Source organism: Schistocerca gregaria, chromosome 3 (assembly GCF_023897955.1).
Source record: "Schistocerca gregaria isolate iqSchGreg1 chromosome 3, iqSchGreg1.2, whole genome shotgun sequence".
Lineage (NCBI taxonomy): Eukaryota > Metazoa > Arthropoda > Insecta > Orthoptera > Acrididae > Schistocerca > Schistocerca gregaria.
In genome coordinates this window covers 786,721,047-786,744,807 of record NC_064922.1, presented here as the reverse complement: position 1 = coordinate 786,744,807, position 23,761 = coordinate 786,721,047, and the positions used below count along the sequence as shown (strand labels likewise).

Below are 23,761 nucleotides of genomic sequence, written 5' to 3'. Positions count from 1 at the left end.
ATGTGTGTGATGTCTTTAGGTTAGTTAGGTTTAAGTAGTCCTACGTTCTAGGGGACTGATGACCACAGATGTTAAGTCCCATAGTGCTCAGAGCCATTTGAACCATTTTTTTTATTAGCTAATAATTCATACATACATGACCTCCGACTGCTGTCTCCAGGTGCTAAGGCCCAACTGCAACTTCATCTGAGGTGAGCAGTAGCCACACTAGTCACACCTAGGGTTGCTACAGGGGGTACAGAAGAGGTATGGAAGGGAAAGGGGGAGGGATACCAGCATAGCAGTGGGAGAATATCCTGCTACCACTGCCTGCGAGTATGTGCAGGGATAGGATAGTGGGCTGTTAGGGGCAGAATCGAGAGGTCGGCAAGGAGAGGGAGGGGTATAAAGGGGAGACAAGTAGAGAAGGGGAAGAGCTGAAGCAATTCAGAAAAGCTGGTGCGGGCAGGAAGAATCCGATGGCACAGGTTGTGAAGCAGTCACTTAAGCCTTTACAAATCATGTTGGGTGGGATGTTCGGCAACAAGGTGGTGCAACTGTTTCTTGGGCACAGAACTTTGATGTACGGAAGGGACTTCTTTAGAGTGCAAAGGGCTGTATCTGTTAAAGTGAAGGTATTGTTAATGGTTGATAGGGCTTGATGTAGCTGTAGCTGCCTCCAGGTGGAGGTTGACATCTAGGAATGTGGCCTGTTGGGATGAGGAGGACCATATGAAGTGAATGGGGGAAATGGCTTCAAAGTTCTGGAGGAATGTAGATATGCTATCCTCACCATCAGCTTAGAAAAGAAGATGTCATCAATGAATCTGAACTGTGAGATGGGTATGGCTTTCTGCATGGCTAGATGGCAGGCTGAGACAGGATAGTGTCATTCAGTTACCAATTACTGTACCACAAATTTGAAAGGAGAAGTAACTGTGGGTGAAGATATAGTTGGTCATGGTGGCCAGGTTGTAAGTGTGAACCAGTCGGGCAATGGGAAAGGTAGTGTTGAATAGTGGCAAGACCATGGGCATTGTTGAAGTTAGCATAGATGATGTGATGATAATGTTTTGGTTTGTGGGGTGCTCAATTGCGTGGTTATCAGTGCCCGTACAAATTCCCAACCTTTGCTCAGTCCCACCTCGCCACTTACATGAATGATGATGAAATGATGAGGACAACACAAACACCCAGTCATCTCAAGGCAGGTAAAAATCATAGACCCCGCCAGGAATCGAACCCGGGACCCTGTGCTCGGGAAGTAAGAATGCAACCGCGACACCACAAGCTGTGGACAGTTAGCGCAGAGGAAGGTGGTACCGACAGTGATGAGCAGCACGCCAGGTGCCTCAGTACCACCAAGAATTGGACAAATTGGGTCATGCTCGTTGACAGGGTTACAAGGACCTCTTGCCTTGTCCTGAAATGAGAACTATCCTCCCCACAAACCTCCCTAACCCTCACACAGCAGTATTCCATTGCCCACCTAATCTACTATGTTCCTGCCCATTCCTGTTACAATCAGCTCAGAACCCCCTTGCCCCATGGCTCATATCGTTGCAAGAGACCTACAAGGAGTGATCAAAAAGTAACGGGAATTTTTGCTTTTCTGAAAGAATGTCTATTTATTTGTCAACATCAACTTTGTCTCCTTCAAAGTAATGCCTCTCCAATATAAAACACTTGTGCCAATGCTTTTTCCAATCTTGGAGGCACTTCTGGAACCTACTTTTCGTTACGATGTTCAGCTCCCTCAGCGATTCTGTTTTTATCTCATCAATGGTGGTAAAACTACATTCTCTTCAGCCTTGGGAATAGAAACAAGTCACTGTGGGGGTGGGGGTCTTGTCTAGCAAATACAGTGGCTCAGGCAACATAATGGATTTGTTTTTTTTTTTTACCAAAAACTAAAGAATAAGCATTGAGATGGGAATGAAAGCATTATTGTGGTAGAATTTCCACTAGTGGTTTCACCACAATTATGTTCTCTTTCTTTGTACTACTTCATGCAAGTGGCACACAGCGTCTAATTAGTATTCCTTACTGACCGTACGACCATATGAAAAGAACTCATTATGCACTGTCCCATTGTAATCGAAGATAACTGTGAAAAGAATCTTCACGTGAGATTGACCTCAGCAAATTTTTTTTTGGTTTGGCTCTTCAGACAGTTTCCACTTATACCATGTTTCATCACCTGTTATAAAGTTCTTTAGAAGTTATGGATTTTTGTCGACTCCATTCAGCAATTCCTGATCAACATAGTATTTGGCTGAAATTCAAAAATTTCAAGAAAAACTTTCCTGCTATATGCTTCATGCCCAAAACATCCAAAAACATTGCTCGGAATGAGCCAAAGGATATGCCGCCATCATCACCAATCTCTCTGAAGGTGATTTGGCAATATTCCAGACTCATTTTCTTTACTTCTTCAATACTGTCATCATAACTGTTGTGCTAGGGCCCATAGGATAGTCATCGTCTTCAACATCTCTTTGACTTTCTTTGAAACACTTATACCACTCATAAACTCTCGGTGTACTCATGGCATACTCATCAGAAGCCACAGTCAACATTTCGAATGGGGTGCTGCACTTCTTTTGACCACAAAATTTAATGAAAATCCGTTGCTCCATCTTTTTTGAATGTAAAAATTTGCAGAGCATTCAAAAATGTGTATAACCTTCCTGAATGGCAACAACAAACTAAATATTCAACACAGTTGAAAAAGCAAACATATATTGATAACATATGTACCAACAATATAAAAAAATTTGAAAATCAGATGCATAAAGCCTGCAAAATTGAAAAAAAATTCATTTTTTTAATCACCCCCTCCCTTACTATGACCAGCTCAAGTCCTGTCACACGAGATAGCTGGACCATTCAGGGGTTGAGCCTGCCACCAAACATGATGTATTCATCTAATAATTTCTGGGTATGCAGCCGGATCCCGTCGACATTCTGCCACAATATTTCAGCCCAGAGACGTCCGGCCATCATCAGGTGAGTACACAACTACTGAAGAGCCCAGGTGCAGTCGCGGTATTTATGCCGAATCTTGAGCATGCGAAATGTACTGGCATCCTACAGCGTATGCGTCACGTGTTGACATGCACGGCATAGCTGAGTTGTACGTGCTGCCCTCGGTGGTGAAAGTAAAAGATCATCTAGTCATTGAGTATCGAATGACGCTGTCTCTTCCGCTGTGATTGTATAATTTTAATAACAGGATTCCAATTTTTATCCAGTTGAAAGCCGTTGTCACAATTTATAAGATTATCAGCAAGACGTATTTCCACTGATGCCTTGATTACGGAATCCCAAAATCCGGAAACCGGAGCTAAAATTTTTGTTCAATTGTATTCCATTGAATGTCCCAATGAAATACAGTGCTCTGCTACTGCCGATTTTGACGGTTGCCGCAGACAGTTGTATCTTTCATGTTCTGTACATCGTTCATGGACAGTTCTTGTCGTCTGGCCAATATATGCACAGCCACATTCACAGGGAATTTTGTAGATGCCTGCTTTGTTCAGTTGTAAAACGTCTTTAACGGATCCAACCAGGGCCTGGTTCTTTGCTGGTGGGCGGAAGATAACCTTGATTTTATTCTTCTTCAGTAATCGGCCTATTTTCGACGACACATTCCCGGCGTATGGAAGAAACGCAGTAGATTTAAAGTCGTCATCAGCGTCCTCAGTGTGCTGCTTCTTGTTATAACAGTTGTGCATGGCCTTTCTTATTTGGCGTGAAGTGTAGCCATTCTCTTTAAAAAACTTCTGCAAGTGTTCTAATTCTGCGTGGAGGATTTCATCATCCGATATTACATACGCTTGATGTATTAAGGTACTGGGAACACCGGCTGTTTGTGCTGGGTGGTGGCAGCTTGACGCCTGGAGATACAGATCTGTGAGTCGGTTTCCTGTACACAGAATGTCCTAATGACCCATCATTTTTACGGAGTACTAGAACATCTAGAAATGGTAAAGTGCCATCTTTTTCAATCTCCATCGTGAATTTGATGTTCTCATGTAAAGAGTTTAAATGATGAAGGAATTTCTCCAGTTCCTGTCTGCCATGAGGCCATACAGCAAAAGTATCATCTTTGTACCGCCAGAAGACCGTAGGCTTTAAGACAGCAGACTCAATTGCTTTCTCCTCAAAGTCCTCCATAAAGAGATTAGCTACCACAGGGGACAAAGGGCTCCCCATGGCGATGCCGTCTGTTTGTTCAAAGAATTCGTCATTGAATAAAAAGTACGTTGAGGAGAGTATATGTTCAAACAAGGCTGTCATTTCTGCACTGAATAAGTTACCAATAAGATGTAACGATTCCATTAAAGGCACTTTGGTAAATAGTGAGACCACATCAAAGCTGACTAATAAATCCGAGGTGCTAAGCTTAACTTCCTTCAAGCGACTGACAAAATCCTCGGAATTACGTATATGGTGGCAACACTTACCCACATATGGCTTGATGTGTGATTAGAAGAACAAATACGCCGAGAAAATTTCAGAAGTCACATGATATATTCAACTTCAATGCTCACTTCACAAACTGTGCGATCTGGCTTTTAACAAACAACTCCACCTTTCCCGGATTGTGCACATGGGAACTCTTCTTGGAATATGTCCTTCATTCCTATAACCCACTGACATCGACCTTCAATTCCCCCTCCAGCACCACGCGTGCCTTCATCCCACTAGTGAACATGCATAGTACTTTTCCCTTCTCTCTCTCTCTCTCTCTCTCTCTCTCACACTCACTCTCACACTCACTCACTCTCTCTCTCTCTCTCTCTCTCTCTCTCTCTCTCTCTCTCTCTCTCTGTGTGTGTGTGTGTGTGTGTGTGTGTGTGTGTGTGTGTGTGTGTGTGTGTGTCAATGAAAATGTTTTGAAAATTCAGGATTACCTATCACTTTGAAGTTCTGACAACTATACATTATCATCCATATAAGCCCATACATGCATGTTATCCCTAGAAGGAATATCACTGAAGGCACAACCACTTTGCTGGCATTTGCAGTTTTCTGCTTTTGATTCCATGATTAGTGTCCATCACTAATCAGCTAACACTGATCCACTCCACTTTCCCTGGTATCTCATTTTCATTCCTTGGAAGCATTCTCCATGCTTATTTGTTGCAGTATCACAGTTGTCGGTAAAGAAGTCCAAGTGGGAATCCAGGAAGTGTTACTTATATGGACGGGTTACACTCCAGTTTATTGTAACAGTGCAGAAAATCCGGCACATGATCCTTATAGTTTTCTGACCTTTTATTTCCTTGAAAGTTTGTTGCCACTTGAACAAAGACATTGAAGGTGAACTTCTCACCACCTGTCAGTATAGTGTTGAAATTCTCATCTTTGTACAGTTGGCGTATCTGGAGTAGGAAAATCCTCTCTTTTATTTTCTCCTCACTAAGACATGGAAATTTCTTGCACAAACAGAGAAATGCTTCCCCAAATTTTGTTCATGGCCTTACTGAAGTTTTTCAATAGTCTCAATTTTATATGAGAAGCAGGGAGAATTACATTCTTGGATTCGACAAGCGCATCGTGCATAACACTGTGAACTCCTGGTTCAAGTGATTTACACTTGGGCCAGTCTTTCTTTTACAATGAAGTGCTTTGGTGTAACTATCCCAGAGGCAGGAAGCAACAGAATTTGTGTAGCCATGTTGTTGCCCAAGTAATATGCCTTTGAAGTTTGCCATTTAAACTCATCATAGTTCAATCGCAAAAACAACTGGTTCACGTTATCTTATGTTTTTTCATGTAATGTGCATATCCAATCAGAATCAATGGTAACACATTGCCATTACGCAGTAGTACACACCTGAGACTTACTTTGGAGGAACCTCCACAACTTTTAAAGACTATGATCACAGCTGCCATCAGTCCCTGAGCATAACAAAAAAATACCAAGTTCTTTTCACTTTTGAAAAACGGAAGGAATGGCATAAGGCACTTACTGAATGCAATCACATATACCATCTTATCAAGACAATTTCGTTGTTGTAGTCCTGATGCCAACAACTCAGCTTTACCTTTTGGCAATTCCAGATATCTCACTATGTCATTTCAATTCCATACTGTTTTATTTTGTGAATCTTTGTACACTCACTGTTACACACAATCTCAGGGTCTTTCAACGAACTGGATTTTGAAGATGTTGGTGCAGCACCAGTTTAACTACTGCCATCGTTACTATCACAATCAGGTAGGACAGGAACAATCAGTCCATCTCCACGAGACATCTGTCGCATCAGCCGCAGTATGTAGGATATGTCAAGGGAGAGTTTTTCTTCTTGCAAATACCACGTGTTAATGGAGTATTCATACAAAAGTAATGATCATTCACATGGTTTGATGGTTCTCGCTACGTCGTGGGTATAGCGAAGTCCATGGAATATTTTACAATTCAACCATGAATTAATACTCAAGATACAAGATAGGCAACATATGTGAGGAGCCCAGCACTCCTCCTCTGTCTGCAAATGTAGCAAACATTGTTAGCACTGTTTATGCATTTCCAACGCATATTAAATCACAGGAATCACAATGACCACATGCACTAACTACACTTCAGTAACGTGTTCTTCAGCACACAAACAGAAGACAGTTTTTAGCATACTGAAACTACACTTAAATGAAGCATGCTCCTCTCCTTTTTTCTCTTCCCCTTCCCCTTTTAGCTATGAGCCTGCACTAAAAATAGCAACAAAATATTCATAGTTACTGTTGCCTGGAACTTCTTCACACTTTCTACCATCATTAGGATTCTGAAGCCTATATGGGAAGGCACTGACAATGAATGCTAATAAAAATTATTTTAATTAAATGCGCCCATCTTTAACTTGGAAACAACAGCTAATTTGAGTTCTTCATTGATGTTTTTGTTATCAGCATGATTGATACAGTTAACAAACATTTATTTTACCCCAATAACATTTTCACTATTGGCCAGTGTAATATCTAGCAATCATTATTCAACGTAATACGTCTACCACTCAATGCCTACTCTATGTAGTGAAAACCCATCTACCCTGTTTAAAATTTGGAGGTAAGGAGTTCCTGGACAGCAAAGAGGGGATGACTAGGGGGGGAGTGTCAGAATTGGACAGAAGTATGAAGTGAGAGGGCTAAGTTTCAAAGCGGATAGAGGTCAGCTTAAGTTGGGGAGACTGATGCAAAAAAAAGCATTTTTGCAGTTGGCAGTAAACCAACCAGTACACAGAGCACACTCCATGTGAAAAAATGGACAGTATCTGAAGACTGATTTACTGTGTCACTGCATTTTACTGTTGACTGTGCAATGCATTTTATTACTGACATCAATGATACAGAATGACTTTTTTTTGCATGTGGTAAGTATGTTGCAATGCAGACTGTTGTAAACAATTTTATGATACTGGAAGATGATTACATGACCCAAAGCAGTAGTTAATAAAAAATTGTTCCTCCTGTTCTTGGTAGTTCTGAAACATTACCTTTTTCGAATTCTTATTTTTTTTATTGTGTACATGAAGATTCAAAATTACAAATAAACAATGTGATCCAAGATAAAGCAAATCTTTTCCTTGATCTCTGAAAACTTTTATGTGACTATATCACAACTTGTAATTTTAAACTGTTATACAAACATTCTGTGTGGTCTATTGATGCCATATTCAAGACAATGAGCAAATTTCTTACCATGAAAAGTATATTAGTTATTGTTAATATGATTTACCAAAGGCAAAAGCACTTTTAAGTCTTGTTTGATGACTTTCTCTCTCTTAATAACTGTCATCACTATAACAAAATTTTAACTGCGAATTCCATTCCTGTTTGTTCCCTATGAGAAATAAACTGAGTATTTGTTGCTAGGAAATGTAAAGTACTTCCTTGGTATGTGAAAAGTCCGATGAGTTGTGCCACATGTTTATCAATAAAAGCCAACAGTATTATTTAACACGACTTACTTTACTACCAGTGTGGTATGCTTAAATCCCCCAGCTGATACCTGCCACATTAAAGACAACTTTCACTAACCTGTCTGGGGACATTCTTTGACTAATTCTTCATTTGTCACAAATTATTTTGGCAACTAGTACTATCCATAGTCTTGGCCCTATGTTGTTGCTCACATAAGATGGTAATTGTATTTGTCACTTGTGGGGCACTGACCTGGTTAATTTAATTATGACGATGATGAAAATCTAAGAGATCAACACGGCTAAAAACAATATACATTTTTATTTAAGTTAATTTAAATAAAAATTATTACACAGTCCCCAACAATCTCAAACTTAAATGTTTAGGCTGGAGTCTAGACAGTATACAAAAATTAAAAATTTGTACTACGACCAACCTGTTGTCAACTAAAGCAGTTTCCAGCTCTCCAAACTGTTTCCTGCTACCCTCTCTTCAGAAAAAGATGCAACATACTGTAACATTACAGGACATATTGGGACATATTGAAGTATTCGATACTGTAGACTTTTAGGGGATGTCGATACAGATATGCAAAATGTAAAGGGAAACTTTGGTGATGTTTAAATATTGTACTGTGTCAATATTAGGACATTTTGCACAGAAAGAACAAAAATAGAATTAATGTAAATATATATTAGTGTTAGTAACCTATTTTCATTCAATTTCGTAATTATATTTCATTTTGTAAAAGAAAGACTCACTGTTTGCTGTAGCTCTGATTAATTGTATAAATTATCAGTTTTGAGCTAAATTATTTCGTATAATATGGACAAGATACTTTTAAAAACTCACCAGCTAAAGAGAAAGTCTGTAAATGAACGTTTAATGCACATTTCTGGAACTTTCTATGGAGAAATTCTATATTATGATCGCAAAAATACGAAAACTTGTGAAAACTGTTTCATAACTTAATTTCGAAAGACGATTTGTATCAAGAAATATTGCTAAAAAGATTTATTTACGTTTTGAAACATGATTTAAATCATTTTACATATAAATAGTTGTTCTAAATCACTCAAGAAATATCCAGAATCAAATGTCAAGATATCTCTGGAAACATCGGTACAAATCTGGTGAAGGTTATCCAGAAGCTGGTAGAAAAATGTTATAAAATCTATTTGGAAATTATGCTTGTAAGAATTTATATGTACTGATCCTTTTACTTACTTTAATCTGTACTAAAATTCTGTAATGTCTAGTTTGGTTTTGAGTCGTGAATTGCTATCGTATTGTAAGCAGGGCATTGTCAGGGACTCTCATTGTTTGGAAAGATATTAATACACCTAGGAGTTGTCAGTTGCCAGTTCGGATATGCAGTGCGGTTAGCTCTGAGAGTCAGTTGTTGAGTCTGTCAGTTCTGTTTGTAAAATAAACGTCTGTAATGAAGAATTACTTGTTGTCGTCAATATGAACTCAAGACCTTTTGCACGAAGCAGACACCTCCTAATGCAACGTTTTAATTTGGTGTTGAGGAGCTGAAATGTTATAATTTGGTGGAGGAGCTGGGCTGTTATAATACCCAGTCGAAATGTGGATGCTTCATGTACCGCAAACAGGTAGCCCCTTTCACCAGAGTAAGATAGAGTCAGATACTCATTAGTCAAAGGACAGTGCCCTGTGTGTCAGTGTCAAGAGGTAAGCCAAGGCTAAATGGTTTGTTTTAATGACCACAGCGTACTGTCTATCACTTTCAGCTAATTTTCCCCCAGTGGCTTCTGATACTTTGACTCAACAAAGACATAATATCTCACATGGGACACCACACTGCAAATGTCTCTCTGATGACCTCCTTTGGATGCTACATCTGAATGCTCATTTTTCTGGATTTCAACACATCCTGATACCAAGGGGAATGCTTCAACCTTACCTGGTGTTTGCAGCAAGGGGAATAAGTCAAGTATTTTTTAACCATTTTGGTTTCTTTCTGGTGGGCAGATCTGTTGGATTGCTTAGTGGGCACTCAGGGAATCAAAGCAGACTAAAATTTATTGTGCTTTATCTGATCCTGATGCTTAGAAATAATTCTGCACTGAGAATATTTCTGACAGGCGAATTCTCAGGGAAAAACAATAGAACAGGTCCAAGTTGTTCTCCTGCATGGATGCATCTGTGTGTACTGCAATGAAACTGTTGTGTACTTGTAAAATTTCTTGAAAATAAGATTCAGTAATGACATCTGGTGAGCCACTTAAAATTCTGCCTCACTGGCTGCCATTACGTGAATTACAATACTCCTTTATTTTGCATTTGTTCCTATGAAGTTTTAGCTATGAAGCGATTTTTAAATGTTTGTATATCAAAATGGACATATTTGGGTTACAGTACAAGAATCCATCAAGTCACACAATGGTAAAAACGTAGGAGGAAGGATGTATGTTACAAATAAATGCATAGCACCAAGTGTCTCTTTAACAGCAGTGATGTAGATTAACACTTAAGCTGTGAAACAGGCTACTAGGCTACATACAGTGACACTGTGTGTCAGCTGGTCTGAGGTAAACAGGATGGTGAGGTAATTTAATTTGTTGATTCATTATTTCTTGTTTTTGATTTTCATTATGAACTGTCCGACTTTATCAAAAACATCAGTTAAATTTGAGAATGTTTTAATCCTGTCTAACATTAAGACATACAAAGCTGAAGGCATGCACATGAGAAAAATATGAGTTTAAAAGTTTATCATCAAAAATGGAATTAAAAGTTATGATAAAACAACACAAAATCATTTCTGGCAACCAATATGAGGGTCTGGTTTTCTTTGTGTGTGTGTGTGTGTGTGTGTGTGTGTGTGTGTGTGTGTGTGTGTGTGTGTGTGTGTGTGTGTGTCTAGAGGGGAAGGAGCAAAACTCAACAGAACCTGAAAGCAAATATGTAAGTGCTTAATTTATGAGTGGCTTACCAATTAGAGTTTCTCCCACTTTCTCTGTCATTTTCTTAGTCGGACAGTAAATGATTGTTGGACCATTAAAAGAAACTTCCTTTCCTTTACGTTCAATGAAGCGAGAAAAGTCATCCATTATTTTAACAGACTTCTGTGAAGCTGAAAACATTAAATTTGGTCTGTCGAAGCTAGATTTTACACAATGTGGCTTCCTGGAAAGAGAAAAATGTGTTGTTACATATATTGCTCTTAAACAGCATTTAACATAATGACTGGAAATTAGTTTAGCATGAATGTTATGTCAAATCTAAATAATAACACGTGCCACAATCAATAAATCCAAAACAGTTACGCACATTTAAAAATAAATTTTTATCTGCAATAAATTTACAGTTGCCAGCAATCATCTTTAGGATTCTATGCTTGGGGACAAAAGCATTTTATTACTATGGAGTATGAAAAAAATAAAATAGCCATTGGTTATTGAATTGGCTATAATAGTTTATTAATTTCTAACCATGCATTCCAATTTATGTAGAAAGAAAGACAAGAAACAGTAATAGTATACTTATCTCCATTTTTTTAGGTGTGTGTGTGTGTGTGTGTGTGTGTGTGTGTGTGTGTGTGTGTGTGTGTGTGTGAAAAAGAAAGAGAAAGAAAGAGAGAGAAAGAAAGAGAGAGAGAGAGAGAGAGAGAGAGAGAGAGAGAGTGTGTGTGTGTGTGTGTGTGTGTGTGTGTGTGTGTGTGTGTGTGTGTATTATTCTGATAATGTATTCAGTGAATGTGTAGTGCACTTTCGACCATAAGATATTTACTTTTGACTACTGTTTGTTGCTTACCAAGACTGACAAGAGGGCAGAGCAGTGACAGTGGTGTTACTGTTGAGTAGCATGACTTCTCTGAGTGGTAAGTGGACAGAATTTCAAGAGCCAATGTTTCTTAGATAAGAGGCAGCTCCCCTCACAATCTTTTACTTTATAATCAAACAAATGTCAAAGAATGTGTTATTAATGTCTGAGTTTTGAATTAAATGTTCCCACCATGTACTTGTTGGCTCTCTTCTAGTTCCTCCCAAGAGTGTGTGCTGCTAAGTGATGAAACTGAAGGCATTAAACTTCAGTTAATGGGATAAATTAGTTCTGCTCATGTATGGTGGAAAAGATGGAGTAGAAATCACCACAGAAAAAATAATCCGGACTTCGTTGCAGGGGTTGCTATTTTATGTAAAAATGTATAACAGCAAGGCAGTTTGTAAACTTATCATTATAGACAGTTCAGGCCACTCCCTGTCCAGCAGTGCTTAACTAAGCAGTATATGTGCACTGAAGTGAATTTCAAACTGTGAAAAAACTGAAAAATAATAGAACTGAAGTGTCTGAGAAGGAGTGTCTCAAAAGGATGCTGAAAATTGAAGAATGAGAAAAACAAATGAAGTTATCAACAGACTCAGACATTCATGGGACAAACAGTGCTTAGGTAGTAGCTTGGAGGGGGGGGGGGGGGGGGGTAAGCACAATAGATGGTTTCCACCTGAGGTATTTTCAAGGGAACAAACACTATGGAACAGGGTTGTAGAAAGATGCTGATTAGATATATTATGAGACTGTAAAATTTGAGAGGATTCTTGTTTGGTGCGGATAAAACAATTTTTTTTCCTATTCTGAACAAGATTTGAAGAACTAAAATGCTGAAATACAGTTACCTAGAAGTCAAAGAGTACAAGAATAATTTCTTCCTTGACACATGTAAGCACAAACTATGTATTGTAACAACAATATAAAGTGTGAGAACAACTTACCTGAGTTTCAGCGATCTACAAATGTCATCAAATACTGTTGGAGTTGCAGTCGCTGTTACTGCAAGAAATGGAACCTTTGATAACAACTCCCGGATTTTTCCTAAGCATCTAGGGAAAAAAGGGAAAGAATATGAATTCTCTTACGCTTTAGTGCAATAATTACATTTTTGTTGCTGTACTACAAATCATATCCCGATACATGCCAATTGAGGACTATGAGCTACCAACAAGATTATTGTGCTTGTCTTACAGACTGAGATTTGGTCTGGACTAGAGTCTCTCATACAGTTTTAACTTGTCATAATGTAGAATCTGAAAAATAAACTGCAGATTTGTGAATGAAAATACAGCTCAACTTAGATTTTACGGTACAACACACTGTAATCATTAGCACAATTTTTAAAATAAGAGTAGCTACTAGACAAAAATTATAAAACTGGACTAAGAAATATGTTGAAACCCTGCACAGGAAAAAGTGGTATTATTAAATGAGAAGTTTACACTCTACTAGGGATCACAGCTTATCCAGAATTCTTATGCAAATAGACTTTTCTTGTTAGTCACATTGCAAATGACACTTATACTAAAGTCACAGAACACCCAGGACCCAACACATAGTAACTTTATGGTTCATTTAGTACGTATACACACACACATATCACACAGAGAGGAAGAAAGAGAGAGAGAATTATGTCTGGTGAGCATGCAACCCATTGTGTGTGTTTCCCATACACTGATCCAATGATCTCAAAATGTTCTGGTGAGGAGGTCTATAATTATCTGTGTGGAGTGGGCTGGGTACCCATTTGTAGAACCACAAGGATTGCCTTATGTCCAATATGATGTCTTCCAATGACTGTGGCAGAATAGATGTCAGGAACCAATATTTGTGGATATTTTGAATCCCATGAATAAAGCAATGGCCAACAATTCTCTTCTTGAAATTTTTACATCACATGTTGACAGACCAAGGTCACTGTTTAGCCAATTCTGTCTATGCATTGTAAAAGAAGCTGCAGCACTAAACAAAATCTTGTACAGAAATGCTGTATCACTCTGTAGTTTCATAGACACCATTTGAAGAACTGTAACCAATTTTGAAATGCATTGTCATGCAGCTTTTGTTTCAGCAAAGTGTGGAAATGAAGAAATAGTTGGTATGTAATATTTGCAAAACACTCCTCTGGCTGATCAAATTCACAAATTCAAGCTGTGTTACAGCTGCTAAAATTTTAGTTGCAGTTTACTTATTAGATGATGTTCTTTTTTATTGTGTGTTTTATACTTCACACTTCTGCTTTGTTGGAATTTTTTTTCATACTGTTTGTGATGATAGACTGAGTGCTTGGCATGATCAGGATACCTTTCAGCATACAAGCCACACTTCTGCTTTAACAAGCTGGCAACATTCACCATAAATTAAAACAATATTCACTTTTTTTGACTGTCATTTACATTCTGAAAATCTGAATAGATTCACAAGCAAGTTGTCTGATTGCTACAACAGCAAAGCATAAACTGCTGCATTTCCAGTGCACAAATGACCACCAGGACCTGAGTGGCATGTTGTCAGTACACAAAATGCTTGTGGGACCTCTTTTCCTGATACCTAGAGAGTGGTTTCCAGCAATGGTATCTTTTTACCATGTGATAAAGTTCCACTCATGTTACATCTTTGAAATCCTCTTATATGGCTTTTCCAAAGTACTAAAGAGTAACATACAGATTTACTCTAAATGATTCAAGATTCTTTACTGAAAAGTATATGACATAGAAAGATGAGGGATAAATGAAAAGATTGATACACTCCACAACTTTAAAAAAAAAAAATTATCTCATGGCTCGAGTGCATGCTAGATGGCAGGCCTGTTATGGCACTCTACAGGATGGCGATGACGCATGAGAAGAGTTTTTGTGTGTTGGAATACGTGAAGTATTCATCAGTTATGAGCATTTATCATGCATTCATACATAAATAAGGGAAAGCTGCACCTGGTTACCCAAGCATTTTGCACTGGTTTCGCCAATTTCGCAATATTGGTTGTCTGTGTAAAGGGAAAAGCATGGTGTGATCATGTGTCTCAGAGAAAACTGTGAAGTGCGTGAAAAATATGTGCAAGCTGTGAACTGGGCATTCTGCAGAAAACATTTTGCCCCCCAAGCCATATCCAAAACAGAGGTCTTTTTCTTCATCAAGCAGATGGTGACAGGCTCTGGCACCTGGATATGTCGCAGTTGGGGTTGGTGCCAAAACTGACTTCCACCTTTCAATAAGAGGAGCTTGAGTTCAATGGAGCACAACTGCCTGCTCCTTTTTCAACAACAGTCCACTAAAGAGAACTACCACATCACTGGATAGAGCATGCTGGTATGAGTGATGTTCCTTTTTTTCGCCAAGGCCGTATAGGTCACCAGATCTCACACAATGTTTTTCTTCCTTTGGAGACATGTTAAGGACAAAGTATATACGCTAACAATGCTGGAAGCTCTGTAGGAACCCATCACTGCTACTATGATGGACACTGACAGAAATGTGCAAGTGAGATTATGGATCAAACTGGATTACCATTTGGATGTATGCCTGGTGACCAAGGCCAAACATGTTGAACATCTATAGAATGTACCAGAAGCTTGCTGTGTGTGTATCCTTTCATGCATTATCCATCTCTACATGTCATATACTTGTTAATAAACAGTGCTTTGAAACCCAATGAATCATTTTGTCAAACTCTGTACATTTCCACAAAAAAGTTAGTGGTGTAAATGAGTAGCTATAAATGTTAAAAATTACTTGCTTCTGTGAAGTTTCATCAAATTGTCCTCCTTTACTACGCAAAATCTGCACCTCAATGTATTTACTCATTCTGGACATATCTGAGGTGGCCTTTGATGCCTTCCCCTGTAGTGTGCCCATTACACAAATACATACAGATATAACCACCACCACCACCACCACCACCACCACCACGGCAACGACAACGACAACAACAACCAGGTGGCAATAAAAACTTTAATTTGTGATTTGCCCTTTTGAATATTGTTGTTCTCTTTAATATTTTCTCATTATGTAATAAGTATTTTAATTCTTTATACATTTAATATATATAAGAATATAACTGTATCTGCGACATTAATACCTGTAACTGCTACGGAAGTCATGTCCCCAGTGACTTATACAATGAGCTTCATCGACTGCAACAAGTGTCAACATGCCAGAATCGGATAGGTCCTTCAGAACTTGCTGTCCAAGGTTGCCTGAACAAAATTCAGGTGTTAAATAAACAACTCTATACTTTCCTGCCAACATTGCTGATATAACTTGCCCTGATTGTTTCTGAGCAGATCCTAAGAATGTTGCTGGGATATTTAGCACCTGAAAAGCCAAAACACATCTCTTGAGTCTGAAAACAGTATTACCTGAGAATGCATAAAATAACATAGAAAATCTCCCATCAGCTGTCCAACATTGCCCTGCACGCTTGGGAGATCTGCCACACTCCTAGTGCCTCCCTTGCTGACCTGCAGAACCCAGCACAGACGGACATCTGACACAATCAACCTGTCCTCAAAAAATATCAGTTATAGAGATTTTCCATTACTCTGCAGTGGCAATGCCTTCATCATCAAATCCACATTCAGTCATGCGAGGCTTACTAATCACCTATTTTTGTATTGGAAATATTTCCATGCAAACCTCACCAGCCAGAAATGTATTGGGTTGATGCACAAGTCTGTAGCATTTTTTCCAGAGTTTTAATAAACACTAGATACCCATATTTTCCTTCACCACTTACAACAGTCTGCCAATGCTCCGGTAATGTTTCAATTCCACAACTGTTGAAATCATGTGGTTCTGAAGTGAAGAACTCGTCAAGCCTTGTTCGAAGAATACTTTCACATGGAAAGGGAGTTCCTTTAAGGTCGTTCAACAGAAAAGGTGAAAATCTGGGGGCACAAGGTCAGGTGAATAAGGTAGGTATGGGCGTTACCATGGTACAGCATCATTTTATGCTGTTTTCCCAGTTGTTGTTCTCTGACTGCACATGCAAGACGTCTCTTTTGTTAACAATAAATGTCAACAGTTATGGTCACACCTTGGGGAAGCAACTCATAGTACATCATACTGGCACAGTTCCATCATATACCTGACATTATCTTTTGTGGATGCAACACAGGTCCTTGTATGGGGAGTTGCTGCTTTGTTTGGGTTCAATCAATTATTTTTTCATTACTTTGGTGTAAAGCCATCATTTATTGTCATCAGTAATGAGCACGATAGGAATGGTCAGTCTTGTTCATGAGCCAACTGATGATGCGCAAACACAGTTGTACGTACAGCCACCCACTGATTTTTGTAATTTTGGCTTAGTGCATATCAAACCCATCAATCTGACTGTTGAACCCTTCCCACTGTGTGCATATGTTGCACAATGGTGGAATGATAAAAGTTCATCCCATGTACCTATTCTTGAGTACACAGTAGTTATTTGTGTAATCAATGTCTTATCAGTGGAATATCTACAGACTGGCTAAAATATGCTGAAGTTAAGCATCTTTACAAGAAGGGGGATAAAGAGATACCATCAAACTATCAACCAGTTTCACTTTTGCCAGCTTTCTCAAAAATATTTGAAAAGGTTATGTTAAGTGTCTCCTTACACATCCGACTGCAAATAATACATTGTCTAAGTCACAGTTTGGGTTCTTTAAGGGCTCCAATCTAGAGAAGGCTATTTACACATGCAGTGAGAATGTACTTAATTCATTAGATAAAAAATTAGAGGCTACTGGCATTTTCTGTGACCTGTCAAAAGCCTTGGACTGTGTGAACCAGAGCATTCTCTTAAGTAAATTAGAATATTATGGTGTCACCGGCAATGCTGCGAAATGGTTTGAGTCTTATCAACCCAACAGGAAACAAAGGGTGTCATTACGAAATACCTGTGCAGTAAGCAGTCAGTCTCCATCTGACTGAGAATTAATTACATGTAGTGTTTCTCAAGGTTCCATCTTGGGTCCACTGCTTTTTCTTGTATACATTAATGACATCTCATCTGTTACATTGCCAGATGCTAAGTTTGTTTTCCTTGCAGAGGATACAAATATTGCAATAAGTAGCAAATCAAGTACTGATTTAGAAATGGCTGCTAATCAAATTTTCACTGAATTAATAAGTGGTTTAAAGGTAATTCACTGTTATTAAACTTTGAGAAGACCCACTACATGTAGTTCAGAACCTGTAAGAGATTTGCTTCCAGCATGTGTATAACATATGAAGACATGCAGATCAAAGAGGTTGACAGTGTTAAATTTCTGGGATTACAACTCGATGTAAATTCAGTTGGGAAGGGCACACCACAGAATTGCTGAAGTGCCCGAACAAGTCTGTATTTGCAGTGAGAATGATGTCAAGTGTAGGAGATATAAATTAAAAAAATCTTGCATACTTTGCTTACTTTCATTCTGCACTCCTGGAAATGGAAAAAAGAACACATTGACACCGGTGTGTCAGACCCACCATACTTGCTCCGGACACTGCGAGAGGGCTGTACAAGCAATGATCACACGCACGGCACAGCGGACACACCAGGAACCGCGGTGTTGGCCGTCGAATGGCGCTAGCTGCGCAGCATTTGTGCACCGCCACCGTCAGTGTCAGCCAGTTTGCCGTGGCATACGGAGCTCCATCGCAGTCTTTAACACTGGTAGCATGCCGCGACAGCATGGACGTGAACCGTATGTGCAGTTGACGGACTTTGAGCGAGGGCGTATAGTGGGCATGCGGGAGGCCGGGTGGACGTACCGCCGAATTGCTCAACACGTGGGGAGTGAGGTCTCCACAGTACATCGATGTTGTCGCCAGTGGTCGGCAGAAGGTGCACGTGCCCGTCGACCTGGGACCGGACCGCAGCGACGCACGGATGCACGCCAAGACCGTAGGATCCTACGCAGTGCCGTAGGGGACCGCACCGCCACTTCCCAGCAAATTAGGGACACTGTTGCTCCTGGGGTATCGGCGAGGACGATTCGCAACCGTCTCCATGAAGCTGGGCTACGGTCCCGCACACCGTTAGGCCGTCTTCCGCTCATGCCCCAACATCGTGCAGCCCGCCTCCAGTGGTGTCGCGACAGGCGTGAATGGAGGGACGAATCGAGATGTGTCGTCTTCAGCGATGAGAGTCGCTTCTGCCTTCGTGCCAATGATGGTCGTATGCGTATTTGGCGCCGTGCAGGTGAGCGCCACAATCAGGACTGCATACGACCGAGGCATACAGGGCCAACACCCGGCATCATGGTGTGGGGAGCGATCTCCTACACTGGCCGTACACCTCTGGTGATCGTTGAGGGGACACTGAATAGTGCACGATACATCCAAACCGTCATCGAACCCATCGTTCTACCATTCCTAGACCGGCAAGGGAACTTGCTGTTCCAACAGGACAACGCACGTCCGCATGTATCCCGTGCCACCCAACGTGCTCTAGAAGGTGTAAGTCAACTACCCTGGCCAGCAAGATCTCCGGATCTGCCCCCGATTGAGCATGTTTGGGACTGGATGAAGCGTCGTCTCACGCGGTGTGCACGTCCAGCACGAACGCTGGTGCAACTGAGGCGCCAGGTGGAAATGGCATGGCAAGCCGTTCCACAGGACTACATCCAGCATCTCTACGATCGTCTCCATGGGAGAATAGCAGCCTGCATTGCTGCGAAAGGTGGATATACACTGTACTAGTGCCGACATTGTGCATGCTCTGTTGCCTGTGTCTATGTGCCTGTGGTTCAGTCAGTGTGATCATGTGATGTATCTGACCCCAGGAATGTGTCAATAAAGTTTCCCCTTCCTGGGACAATGAATTCACAGTGTTCTTATTTCAATTTCCAGGAGTGTATTATGTCATATGGGATCATATTCTGGGGCAACTCATGAAACTGAGCAAAAGTTTTTAGTGTGGTAAAGCATGTGATAGGAATCATTTGTAGTGTGAATTCAAAAACATCATGTAGAAACCTGTTCAAGGAAATTGGTATTCTAACCACTGCTTCTCAGTATATTTATTCCTTAATGAAATTTGTTGCAAGTAATACATCTCCATTTCCAACCAATAGCTCAATATGTATTATCAATATTAGGAACAAAAACAATCTACATAAAGACCAAAAATCACTTACCTTGGTCCAAAAAGGAGCCCAATATTCAGAAACATACATTTTCAATAAATTGCCAGTAGCCATTAAAAACTTTGTTTCTGATAAAACACTGTTTAAACAGAGTTGGAAAGACTTTTTGATGGGCAACTCCTTCTGCTCCGTAGATGAATATCGCAACAGACTGTTAAGCCAGCTTAAGTAAAAATATCTGTTAGATTTCAGTTCTGACAATGCTTGGTCACAACAGTCAAGATTAGGAATTTTCTTTATGATGAAATTATTAATAGTTTATAACAGTGTTTCATTCTGACAGCATGTTAATCCTGTAAATATTAGCTGTTCAATTTTACCGCATTGTATTCATATATTTCGACAATCTCCTGACAAATGATCAGGGTAGTAAGTATTATATTCAAATTTTTTATGTTATATTTTCCGACATGTTCCACACCCACGAGAATCATCTCATTTTTTGGGTCTATGGAACGAAAACTTAATCTAATCTAATCTAATCTGATACGTATCATTATGGATTGATGTGTTTAAATTATCTTCATCAAACCCTGAAGGTCTTCCTGCATGTGGAGAGTCTAACATCAAAACGGCCCTCCTTAATATGAGAAAACCATTTTCTTGACATGCTCTGTCCAATGGCATTATCCGCATGCATGGCACAAATGTTTCTGGCTGCCTCAGCTGCTGTCACCCCTCTATTGAACCAGCACAGAAGAATATCTCAGAAATGTGGAGATTTCTCCACTTGGCAATCCATTTTCTAATGTCCACAACACCACTCACTACATCCAAATGAAAAAATGACAATATGTAAACTCGGATAGCAATAGTGAATTACAAATAAAAAATGACAGTCGATAAATAAAGCCATAGCAACATGCAAAACAAAAATGCTACGAGCTTATGCACCAACCTAATAACTGCCTCACCAAGTCTGTACCTCTTTCTAACTGTCATCGTTCCCCACTACCACGTAAGCATGCCTCGATTACCTTCCAGAAATTACAAACCTCCTTCTGCACCACCCTCTCCTACACCTCACTACATTAAGACCAAGAAAACAACTTCAAAAGAAAGAACATTCCTCCAGTACCTCAAAAATATCTTGACCGGATCATCATCCCCACAGACAAAGACTTCACTACTGTCATTATGAACCACAATGATTAGCTGAAGGAAAAGATTGTAAAGAAGATTACAGTTTAGCATCCTGTCAACAGTGTGGTCATTAGAGATGAGGCCCATCACAGTATTTGCCTGGAATGATTTAGGGAAATCACAGAAAACCTAAAACTGGATGGCTGGATGGGGATTTGAAACATCACTCTCCCAAATGCAACTCCAGTGTGCTAACCATTGCTTCAGCCTGCTTGGTAGCTGACAGAGATGCTGCACTTGTTGACAGGCATTTCCATCAACTTGTCTTATGGCTGTGATTTCATGTCCAAACTAAGGCATGAGCTCCACCTACTCCTCAAATATCTAAACTTTTCTCAAACACTCTGCCTCCTGACTGTCTCCCTTTTCACACTATTCCCTGGTCATAATTACGTATACTGGAAGATTGATAAAGTCCAAGCACATAGAATGCTCCATAATGTCTTGGCACTGCATATCCACTAAAAAGACAGACCAACACTTTCAATTCATTTATCATCTGGCACTCTGCTCCATCACTGCCATTGACACTTATATCACACAAACATCCCAAGGCTAGTAATCAATCTTTCTACAGCTTAATGGCACAATAATTATTACATAAATTATAATTTTTGTCTAGTTTGAATGGATCCTACTTTTCTGCAAAAGTCAGAAATCGAACTGTCAGTAAGCTACAAATATTTTCATTTTTTTTCTTTTGACGAAGGATGTAGCCTTAACTGGAAAGTATGCTTTAAAAAAACACCATTTTTCTCCCTCACTTACTGACAATATTTAAATTTCTATTTTTAAGATATTAAAAATATGGAATGATCCACTGAAACTCACTCTAGCCTTTTCCACTATCAAATGGTTTTTGTAGCTATCATTACTCATTATGGTATTCTTTGGGCAATGAATGGTACTAAAACAAATCATTTTTCATGGACGTTATTGGGATGGAAATGTTACAGATGATGGTGCCACTAAAGCGGAGTTACTATATACAGTTTTCCATCATTCCTTCACAAAAGAAGATGAAGTAAATATTCCAGAATTCGAAGCCAGAACAACTGTTAGCATGAGTGACATAAAAGTAGATACCTTAGGTGTTGTGAAACAACTCAAATCACTTAAGAAAGGCAAGTCTTCTGGTCCAGATGGTATACCAATCAGGTTCCTTTCAGGGTATGCAGACACAATACCGCCTTTCTAAACAATCGTATACAACCGCTCACTTGATGAAAGGTCTATTCCTAAAGACTGGACAGTAGCAGAGGTCACACGAATATACAATAAAGGAAATAGGAATAACCTATTGAATTACGGACCCATATTACTGACCTCAATTTGCAGTATGATTTTGGAGCATGTACTGTACTCTAACATTATGAATCACCTTGAAGAAAATGACTTACTGATACATAATCAAACAATGGAAAATCCAGGATGGAATGTAACACACTGCCAAACATGATACCCCTCATCTCAATGACTGCTTCACAGCCTGTACCTTACGGATCCTTCCCACCAACACCAGCTTTTCTAAATTGTGCAGGTGGGAACTTTCCCTGCAGCACATCCTACGTTCCCATAACAGTCCTGGCCTCAACCTTCGCTTGTCACTGTCCTCACCCATCCAGCCCCCTCCCTGTTCCCATTCCAGCACTACACAGCTGTCATTACACAACCACATCCAGTCTTAATTTCTTTTTATTTTAATTTCTCTCCTTTCTGCTACTTACCCCCTTCGCACCTTCTCTCCTACCCTCCGTCTAAACTGCAGCACTTCACTGTCTGCCACTCCCACCATACTATGCCTCCCCCTCCTCACACCAGCCTCCTCCTTACCCCCACCCAGTCACCACTCCCATCATGAATTGGTGCTGCTGATCACAGTGTAGTTTCAGCTCTCTGAGACTGCAGACGTGTGTGCAATTTGTGCATGCGTGAGTGTTGCAAGTTGCGCTTGCTTGAATTGTGTGTGTGTGTGTGTGTGTGTGTGTGTGTGTGTGTGTGTGTGTGTGTGTGTGTGTGTGTGTACTGCTGACAAAGGCTTCAATGGCTGAAAGCTATGATTGTGTGAATCTTTTTGTTATGCCTGCGCGAGTCAGCATCTCTGCTATATGGTGAGTAGCAACTTTCCTTCTCTCATATTGATATTGATACATAACCAACACAGATTCAGAAAATATCATTCTTGTGCAACACAGCTAGCTCTTTATTCCCATGAAGTAATGAGTGCTGTTGACAAGGAATCTCAAATCATTTCCATATTCCTAGATTTCCAGAAGGCTTTTGATACCGTTCCTCACAAGCAACTATTAATCAAATTGCATGCATATGGAGTATCATCTCAACTGTGTGACTGGATTCATGATTTCCTATCAGAGAGGCCACAGTGCGCGGTGATAGACAGTAAATCATCAAGCAAAACAGAAGTGATATCTGGCATTCCGCAAGGTAGTGTCATAGGCCCTCTGCTGTCCCTGATATATGTAAACAATCTAGGTGATAATCTGAGCAGCCCCCTTATATTGTTTGCAGATTACACTGTAATTTACCATCTAGCAAAATCATTAGATGATCAATTCCAATTACAAAATGATCTAGAGAGAATTTCTGTATAGTGCAAAAAGTGGCAATTAGCACTAAACAAAGATAAGTGTGAGGTCATCCACATGAGTACTAAAAGAAATCTGATAAATTTTGGGTATATGATAAATCGTACAAAACTAAGGGCTGTCAATTCGACTTAATACCTAGAAATTACAATTACAAGCAACTCAAATTGGAAAGACCACATAGATAAT

At 39.8% G+C, this 23,761-nt stretch overlaps 1 protein-coding gene across 1 annotated transcript in view; it reads right to left on the bottom strand.

The window, feature by feature from the left end:
• LOC126354233 (Werner syndrome ATP-dependent helicase-like) overlaps positions 1–23,761 on the bottom strand; it is a 225,398-nt gene that overhangs the window by 122,505 nt on the left and 79,132 nt on the right. The window contains exons 4-6 of the mRNA XM_050003728.1: positions 15,782–16,017; positions 12,645–12,752; positions 10,865–11,058 (exon numbers count right to left, since the gene is read on the bottom strand). Of these exons, the coding sequence (XP_049859685.1) occupies positions 10,865–11,058; positions 12,645–12,752; positions 15,782–16,017 (538 nt within the window). The remainder of the gene's footprint in view (positions 1–10,864; positions 11,059–12,644; positions 12,753–15,781; positions 16,018–23,761) is intronic.